Consider the following 10,175-nt stretch of genomic DNA (forward strand, 5'->3'; position numbering starts at 1 on the left):
AAGTCCAACTGAAGATATGCTAAAGTATATTTGATTGTGCTAAAGTGGATCTATTGCAGGTATATTTTAGGTGAACTGTAAATATCCACTTGACCACTTACATGGGTTGAAACAGACCAACCCAACTGTACTAGAATGATATTGAGTAAATTATTCGGAAATTGTTGTTCTGGAAGCGGACTTCTCCTTTTGAAGGCCGATATTTATCAAAGATCATTCAATCCTCATCAGTAGTGATAATGAAACATTTTTAAAGCTTAATATTAAAAAAAAGGTTCATTGTGCACAAGTAGTACTCCAAATAAAGTTTTATTATTATTTTCATATTGGTAAGTCTCAAGCAATATGTCAGTATATGCTTAGTATAAAATAGATGTATTTTAAATGTATTGCTTAGGGAACAGATTTAGAATGTAGTATTATACAAATACTCTTCTTTTTTTAAATGGTAATTTCAAAGTTAGAAAGTTTGAGAGGTATTCACAGTATTCCAGAAGAGGACAGTAGTGAGTCATGTCACATATCTGTGTCTTAAGCTGCCTTAAACTTTAAATTTATAGAGTTTATGAAGCAAGTAAGATATTTACTTAACGTTGTACTTTGTATATATTACTGTTCAAAGGTTTGGGGTTTGGTACGATTTTTTAGGCCCTAAAGAGGTTGCTTCAACAATACAGTAAAAACAGTAATGTTGTAAATAAAATATTAAGACAATTAAAATAACTGTTTTCTATTTTAATAGATTTTAATCTATTCCTCAGCCATTACACTAGCCTTAAATGTCACATAATCATAATCATTCTAATACTCGATTTACTTGAATGTACTGACCCCAAACTTTTGAAGTTTCTTTCTTTCTTTTTTTCTTTGAGTACACATGTGACTGAGTAATTCACGGTGTGATGAGTTCACTCATGTCCCATTTGAAAGAAAGAGGAACATCTTTCATCTTTTGTTGGTACACTTTGTCAAATCTCTCATTCTGTGCCACAGTGAAGTAGTTCTTCCAGTCACCGACAGTTCCTGTTCAGAGGTAAGCAGTAAGGTTATATTCTAGTCCATAACTAATTCAAAAGGTTGAAAACATTCAAATAACGGAAGAGATTAGTTACTGTAATCTCTAAAGTTACGCTCATGTACAACGCAGATGTACGCTGTTTACTGTGAATGTGCGAGACTTCCAGTTTATTAGCCGCTGTAGCAAAATAACGAGAAGAACAACAAAGTGCAGTAAACAGTAAAACTGTTTGCACTACAAACCACTGCGTTCATAATTAATATAACACATTAAAATAAAATGGTAAGACACACCAGTTTGCAATATCAAGCAGAAAAATTAGCTGAAATGGCTGAAAAATGGATACCATGATTTACCAAAATATTCAGGAATGATAAGATGGGCGGAAACACATTCAAGAGATACTGTGGTTTGTAGGAGTCTTAAGAAAAGCTCTTGCAGAGCTCACAGATAAGTATATCTATTAAGTTCACTATGAGTAAAAATCCTTGTGATTATGTAATGATTGTTATCATTTACTCACCCTCATGTTTTCCCACACCTGCATAACTCACTTTCTTCTGAGGAACATGAAAGATCAGAATCAGCAGCCACCATTTTTTTTTTATTGTATGGAAAAAAAAAGGCTGTAACTAACTACTGTGTCAGACAGGTTTGGAACAACATGTGGGTGAGTAAATGATGACAGAATCATGAGAATTTGAGAGTGTACTGATAGTGAACTTTATGAAACTTAAAGGGATAGTTCCCCCAAAAATGAAAATTCAGTCATTAATTACTTACCCTCAAGTCGTTCCAAACCTGTAAGACCTTTGTTCATCTTTAAAACACAAGTTAAGATATTTTTGATGAAATCCGAGAGCTTTCTGACCCTGCATAGACAGAAAGGGTCCTACCATGGACCGTGTTAGGAGCTGTGGTATCTTAATTTGTGTCCTGAAGATGAAGGTCCTACAGGTTTGGAATGACATGAGGGTGAGTAATTAATGACAGAAATTTCATTTTGGAGTGATCTATCCCTTTAATCTTTGTGCTTGAAACAGTGAATCACAGTAAAGTGTTTATATACCTTTCCTCAGAAATGCTCCCAGCTGGTGGTTCAGCAGGATGACAGGGACCTGCTGGTAATTGGCCTGAGGATTGGTCTTCATATTTTTGAAGGTACTGTGCTCAACAACATCATTTAACTGCTGTGTTGTCAAGTCCCTCTCCAAGAATGAAATGATCTTTTCAACCACTGACCGCAAGTCCTGCAAGCATGCATGGTTGGATAAGTTACAGTAACAGTTCTGGAATGATACTCCTACTCTGAGGTTATGTATGCAAGTTTGAGGTCAATTTTTATTTTATTTATTTATTTATTTATTTTATTTTATTTTATTTTATTTTATTTTATTTATTTATTTAAAAACAAAAAACAGTAAAAAAACAGTTAGGGTTTCTACAGAATTTATAAAGATAAGAAGGAGGGAATTAAGGAATATATGCCAATATGTTCTTTAAATGCAAATGCCTACATAATTGTATTAGTAACAAATAGTAAGTTTAAAAAAAAAACTTCAAATCATTGAAATAATGTTTTTTTATTAATAATATTTCAAATTAGTTGATATTTTTATATTATCTGTTTTCATTTTAATTTTTTTTAAGTTTTGGTCATCTGTTGCTTTTTTTTTAATTAATGTTTATTTCAGTTTAAGTGTTAGTTATTGTACTACATCTAGTTCAACTACATGAAAATAGTAAATGTTGCCTTGGCAGTTTAAGGTTGTTTCATATTTTCATTTTATTTTAAATAATGAAAAAATCTATATGGATTTAGCTTTCAGTTTCTCAGATAACAAGACTTGATATCTTAATTTTGCATCTGAAGTAAATATTTGTATGGGAAATCAAGACAAAAATGCAGTGGAAGATATGAATTCCTCCTCTGTATTTTTGATTTAAGACTTTATGCTCTGATTTAAGACCGTTTTATTTGTGGAAGGGCAAATTAAAACTTTTTTTTCTAAGATGAGTGATATTGTGAAACATTACAATTAAAGATACCTGTTTTCTAATTTAATATATATTTAAAAAATTTCAGCTTCTGAATTTTAAGCAGCCATTACTGTAGTATGGTAATTCAGAAACCATTCTCATATGCTGATTTGGCACTTGAGAAATATATCTTATTTTTAACAATTTTTTCAGTAAACTGTGAAACTTTGATGAAAGTTAAAAAAAGAAAGAAGTAAAATTATTAATGTATTTACTTTTACTGTTTTTTCATTTAATGCTTCCTTGCTGTATTTACTTCTTACAACAAGTCTTACTGACCCCAAACTTCATCTTATTTATCAAGAAAACAAGCAAACCAGTCAAACCTTGATCATGTCTTCATATGTAATGTACAAGAAGTTCATCTCGTCTTTGTGGGAGTACCAGCCCTTGACATGCTCAAACCAGCAATTACCATAAACTGAAACACATGATATTTGTCAAGGATTGTTGGTCAAACAGCAGCTTTGATTGAAATTGCAACTTACATGAAAAAAGAAGCTTTTTTGTTTACCATTTCCTTCCATGAATTTCTCAAAAAATGAATCAAAGTCTTTTGGAGTCTCCAGCATATTTGCATATTTGTGAAAATGGTAGTAGGACACCAAAGCATCCTTTGGATTCCTGGCCACATAGATGACCTATTAGTCATTAGGAAGAGTGAAGAGATCAATGAGATCAATTGTAATGAGACTGCAAATGCAAAACTGTAAGACAAAGCAGCAGTCATAATTATTCAGTACATTGGTAAGACTTGATTATTTCACTGAAGCCATATAGATGCAGTGGCTCACCTTGCCCTTCTTTTGTTTCAGTTGAAGTGGCATGAATTTGTATGCCAGATGTGACACACGGATCCTAGGGGAAGGGGCAGAATCAAACTGTTTCTCAGATTCTACAAGTTCAATCCATGGGATTCGATCAGAATTCAGCTGATCACGTGTCGCTGTAACATCTCCCTTGACCTCTATTAGACTGAGGATTTGCTGCAACCAAATAGTGCCTGCAAAGATGATCAGCAGAAGCAAGAACACGCTTACAAATCGCACATAAGATGTCTATTAAGATTACTGATCACCGAAGATTTTTAAATCGTGCCATACTCAATAGGCGTGCATTTTTCTGTTTACAGTATAAATCTTATGTTTGTGAATGTATGTTGAAAGCAGTTTAAAAGGTAGACAGACTTGCACAGAAAACTGGATAATAGATGTCTGGCTAAGATAAACATAATAACAGGAAGATTATAGCAACACAAGTACAGCTGAGTAAACAGCAATTATCTTAGCCAAAAACAGAAGAGATATAAATGTTCTTTTTGCGTGCCATATACCATTGCACTTTTAGCAGTAACATGTGGCTGCTGGTTCTTTATCTTACCTGATTTGGGGTACGTAATGACAAAGACATCCGAGTCTCGAATCTCAAAGTTCTGAATTTTATCCACCGCTTCAGGATTGTGGATTCCAGATATCAAGTTGAAGCCCCTAAGAGGGACTAACTTATAGTCAGAGGTCTCACCCCCGCTCTGATTTAAACTCTCTGAGAGACCAAAAGACATGTAAATAAAGACAGAATACAATTTAAAACATATGTTAAACATTATATGCATTTACATTCAGATATTTACCAAGATAATCTATACAGTACATGTTTCATTCCTAGGATTTCTGGGAATATTTCAGTCCCCCATAGTTTTTAAAGTGGTGGTTAACCAAAATTAATTTGTTAGAAGCTTTTCATAATACCATTATAATGACAAAAAAAATTGTAACATTTTTTTTTTTAGTCTTAAACTAATCATTTTGTCATGTCGCTAAGGCAAAATGTGCATAGTTTCTATGATTTTTTGGCAGTAATGTAAGTATTTATGTGTTCCGTTCTTGTGAAAAATATTTTTCTAAAAAAATGCAAGATTTTTTTAAAAAAAACAGAGTTTAAAATCATCTCCCTCAATTTGAGCTCAACCCTGTCACACTAACCATTCTATGCCCATAATAATTTAGTCTTTACACATATGTGACATCATTTACCAGAAATGACATCATTCAGATCTCTTGAACAGTGGTGCAGAAAATGGTTAGTATATCATACTTTTATTCATATTTTTGAGGCATATTATAGTCAGGGAGGCTACTGTCAAGCATCTCAACCCCGTCGTTTAAAATTAAGATGGAAAATGATTATTTTTCAACATTTTATTTCAATCCGTAAGTATATACAATGTACGTATTTTATTGCTGCCATATATGGTCTACTCTCCTACACTACATGAGGAGCAGCGGCGATTTTGAGTGAAAAACCTCAACCCCGTCACAAATATATGTATTTCTCATTGTTACGGGGTTGTAAACTTGTGACAGGGTTGAGTTTTTACTTCATTTATTAATCATTTTAACAGAAGGGAACAATATGAGAGAGAAATAAAACCAAAAATTAGAATTAAAGGCAACACATCACATTCATTTATTTGGGAAAAAATAGGGAAGACAATTAAGAATGAAGGCATTTCTTGTTGATTACCATCTGACATGTTAAGGACTAAAGCAATACAATTGTGATTTCAGTTAAACTTCTAAATTAAAAATATTTTTTACCAAAGTAAAGAGACCACAGACACACAATTTGTGTATTCTCAACTTTAAAAACATGAAAATTATGATAAAGTTACATTTGTTTTCATTAAATTACTATGGGGGACACATGAGCAGTAGGTAGATGTTTGTTTTATAACAAGTTCTGTGAATCGCTTTTAAACCAATCCCATTTTGTCCATTACGGGGTTGAGAGTAGGTATCTACATTTGGAGAAAAAATTGAAAAAGTGGTGGGAAAATATGATTTTGTGTGAAGGTTTGATATGTGCTTAATGATGTAAGGTATTTAGAAAATGAAACATTTGTTACCATGGACCACAAAACCAGTCATAAGAGTCTTTTTTTTTAATTGATGTATGGTTTGTTAGGATAGGACAATATTTGGCGAGATACAGCTGTTATGTAATCTGTAATCTGAGGGTGCAAAAAAATCAGATGTTGAGGAAATCGTCTTTAAAGGTGTTCAAATGAAGTTTATAGCAATGCATATTACTAATCAAAAATTAAGTTTTGATATATTTACAGTAGGAAATTTACAGATATCTTCATGGAACACAATCTTTACTTAAAATCCTAATGATTTTTGACAAGAAAAATCTATAATTTTGACCCATACAATGTATTATTGCCTATTGCTACAAATATACCCATGCTACTTATGACTTGTTTTGTGGTCTAGGGTCACATACGTGGTTAAAAAAAAGCATATTCCAAGTTGAAATGTTACCGAATTCCAGGAATGACCCACATATATTTACATACATTCATCAAAAAATATTATATTTGCACAGTACTTGATCTCGTTGCACTCCCTCTGCAATGTCTCTTGCATGACACCAGAGACTCAACTAGCAGCCTAGTCAAAATTTTTAAATGACTCAGGAATTTGTTTTTTCTCATTTTACTGCACTGCATCTCACATTTTAACGTGTTGTCTGTAAACGAAAATATGGTTATATATAGTAGTCTACATTTGAAGTGGAACAAAACCTTTCAGCAATTTTTTCTTAAAACCAACACAATACCCGTTCTTGTCTTACTTTTCTGATCCACTTCAAATGTTGACTACTGTATATGCCCCAGTAGAAAAAATAGAAAAGCAAAACAGAAAAAAAATGGGAAAAAAATTAAATTAAAACTTGTACTCAGACAAATGAAATTTCATTTTTGTATCTTACATGTACTAAGCTACTGAGCTATGCTTTGATTTAACCTCCCAACTTTTCTTTTTTTTATCAAAATGTGCTTTTTACCTTGCCATCACTTATATTGCAATCAAGCAATCAAGATGTTCTTAACATTTTTTAACATTTCAAAACACATCCTCATGTTAGCAGACAGATTACATTTTCACATGTGACCAAGAATTCCTCAATATAAAATATAATCAAACATTATCACAATATTCATCTGACGGAGATGATGAAAACCTGAATTTGTAGTTCTTTTAACTATCAAATACATTTAATCTATCAATTACTGTATTAAAACAAACACAATTAACAGTGAGTATGTTATTTTTTATAAAGCTTTTTTTTTAACATTTCAAGTATTTTGATATATCATTGGAACACAAATGATCTCCAGTTGTCAAAAGTTTACATCCCCAAAATGTTAATTATTTTACCAAAATAAGAGGGATCATACAAAATGCATGTTATTGTTTATTTAGTACTGACCTGAATACGATATTTCACATAAAAGAGGTTTACATTTAGTCCACATGAAAAAATAATAGCTGAATTTATAAAAAATGACCCCGTTCAAAAGTTTACATCCCCTTGATTCTTAATACTGTGTTGTTACCTGAATGATCCACATTTGTGTTTTTTTGTTTAGTGATAGTTGTTCATAAATCCCTTGATTGTCCTGAACAGTTAAACTGCCTGCTGTTCTGTAGAAAAATCCTTCAGGTCCCACAAATTCTTTGTTTTTCCAGCACTTTTGTGTATTTAAACCCTTTCCAACAATGACTATGATTTGAGACCCATCTATTCCCACTGAGGACAACTGAGGGACTCATATGCAACTATTATAGAAGATTCAAACGCTCACTGATGCTTCAAAATGCATTAAGATGGGGGGTAAAAACCTTTTGAATTTGCAGATCATGTTAAATGTGACTTATTTTGTCTTCTGGGAAACATGTAACTGTCTTCTGTAGCCTCTGAAGGGCAGTACTAAATGAAAAAATATGACATTTTTCGCAAAATAAGAAAAATGTACACATCTTCATTCTGTTCAAAAGTTTATACCCCTGGCTCTTTATGCATCCTAATAATTCTGCAGTCTCCGGACTGCAGTCTCTCTATTCATTCGATTGGACAATGGAAAAAAACGCGATGACCTCGGGCGCTTTTCTGCTCAGACTTGGGGTTTTTTCAACTTCAGGCGCTCAGAGCGCTCCGGCAAAAACGCGAGGCGCCCGGGGCGCATAAACAGCGCGCATAACGCTCACTGCCCATAGAAAACAATTCAAAAAAGGCGCCTCTCACTGCAAAAACGCGTTCGGTGTGATCGCGGCCAGTCTATACAGTCTACTTTCATAATCTGTGCTGTGAAAAGAAGAACGAGCTGCGACAGAGAGGCATTTCTATTGGCTGCAGTCTTAACTTTAGTTAGCAATGTCGCTGGTTGAGCATAAACAACATCTGCAAAGTTACGATGCTCAAAGTTCAGTGCAAAGGGAAACATTGTCTTTTACACTACAGAAGTGCATTAGGTGAAAGAGGTTCAGATGACAAAAAGTTTAAGAATGTCTGCAAATAAGAAATAACAAGAATTTGTGCATTTTAATGAATCTGAAAGACAAATGCCTTTCAATAATACATAATAATACATGGTTAAATAACCTACCCAGTGATAATTCAAATAAAAATGAACGTGTTCATCAGTTGATGTAATGTTGAATCACTTCTCAAACCTGAAATGGTTTTTGTAAATCCATTGATCAAATGCTGTCATCACCTGACTAATAATTAGTCTATGTGTGAATGTCCACAAAACTGGACTTTCTGAGTGTATATAAGCGGTAGACTGTTTAAAAAAGGAAATTTAAAAGTAAAAAAAGGAATTCGAGAGAATCTATAAATTATGAATATTGCTATTGTGTGATAATAATATTATATCAGGTAATCAATAAAAAAAAATAACTGTAGTCTGATTACTAGTATTTTAAAATGCAATTTAAATGTAACTTTAATTACAAGTACTTAATTTTTGGAATCTGATTGCGTAATCCAGATTACATTTAATCCGATACTACCCAGCTCTGCGCGTAGAACTCTGTAAACTTGCAAAAAACAAAAATTAGTTCAGAAGGTATTCTGACTAACCTAAGTTACAAAAAAACAAAGATGCCTGTGATTGGCTACAATTCTCAACGCCGCAAAAATACGTTGTAAATAAACTTGTGTACACAAAAAACAGTGTTTCCCACGGAATTGCTACTTTAACACTGTTGCCGTGGGTTGAAGCGACCCCAATAACGTACTATTTAGCACCTAAAAAAAAAAATTTACCAGGGAACTCCCACAAAAAAACGTGTAGTTTATCCCCCGGAACGCGATTTTTACCGGAGGACTCCCCTCGAAACGGATTGGGCTAATTTTGAGTATTAATTGTGCGGGTTTTGTTGTGAAAAAACACACAGGAGCTTGATTACAAGCGGGTACAAAGTAGAACTGGTACCAATGCTACTGTAAAAACTGGTACCAATGCCCCCACCCACCAAAAACACTTTCTCATCGGATCTACAGGAATCTCGTAAGTGAGTTTTCACCGAAAGATGAGGAGTTTGCATTTATGTAAACATGAAAACGTGGTTTAATGTACTCAAAACAAAAACCAGGGACAAATACATTCCCACGTTTTGAAGGAATCAGACTATGTAAACACAACTCGAAAAGTTTTTTCTCCCTCACAGACCACAGTTACAGATAAGGCTCAAGTAAGGGGCAAAGTCCGTGTTAAAACTGTTCATTTTAGAAAAGTTCCATTAAATACTAACTCAAAACGCAACCTTTTATTTTAATAATGTGTAAATGTTGAAACTAACATTCTTGCACATTAAGCCACGTGATGTGTGTTAGTCCTAAACTGTGGTGTGCGATGCCTACCTGGTCTGTTCAACCTTGCAGTTCACTTACCTGCCATCTCTCTTTTTCTCTATCCCCTCTGGAGTAACTGTGAGATTCGTGTTCGTCCTGTGACTTCTCTGCCCTGATTAAATCAGGAAGTGTATTTTGGCATATAAAGCATTTGGTCAGGAAACAGAGAAGGGAGGGGAGGATCTGTTAAATGACTTAAATTTGGCCTATGGGGTGGGAAAAGGAGTGGGAAGCTGATGGTTCAGATTTCCTTGGAGTGCATAAGGCTAAAAAACATCCCTTGGCCACTGATAGCGAGTGTCGACAATGGGTACCATACGCATACAGCTTTAGTTTAAAAACAAAACAAGCTGATCATTCAATGAATCAAAATCTAAAGAACTGAAGTCTCACATACATTATAACAAGTAAT

The 10,175-nt window shown here is 33.6% G+C and overlaps 1 protein-coding gene across 2 annotated transcripts; it reads right to left on the reverse strand.

The window, feature by feature from the left end:
- Positions 1-287: 287 nt before the first annotated feature.
- On the reverse strand, positions 288-9,948 carry LOC127178094 (amine sulfotransferase-like). 2 transcript variants are annotated; one of them, XM_051130747.1, is made up of 8 exons: positions 9,803-9,948; positions 4,439-4,600; positions 3,853-4,061; positions 3,573-3,699; positions 3,385-3,479; positions 2,088-2,268; positions 1,542-1,578; positions 883-1,023 (listed from the first exon to the last, which is right to left on the reverse strand). In XM_051130747.1, exons 1-7 carry the CDS (start codon positions 9,807-9,809, stop codon positions 1,544-1,546), a joined length of 816 nt encoding a protein of 271 aa, XP_050986704.1. In that variant the 5' UTR covers positions 9,810-9,948; the 3' UTR covers positions 883-1,023; positions 1,542-1,543. The 2 variants fall into 2 exon arrangements, with proteins under 2 accessions (XP_050986703.1, XP_050986704.1); XM_051130746.1 differs by lacking the exon at positions 1,542-1,578 and having other exon boundaries at positions 288-1,023; positions 9,803-9,931.
- Between the last annotated feature and the right edge of the window lie 227 nt (positions 9,949-10,175).

The sequence above is a fragment of the Labeo rohita genome, chromosome 16, assembly GCF_022985175.1.
Source record: "Labeo rohita strain BAU-BD-2019 chromosome 16, IGBB_LRoh.1.0, whole genome shotgun sequence".
In the NCBI taxonomy this organism is placed as follows: Eukaryota; Metazoa; Chordata; class Actinopteri; order Cypriniformes; family Cyprinidae; genus Labeo; species Labeo rohita.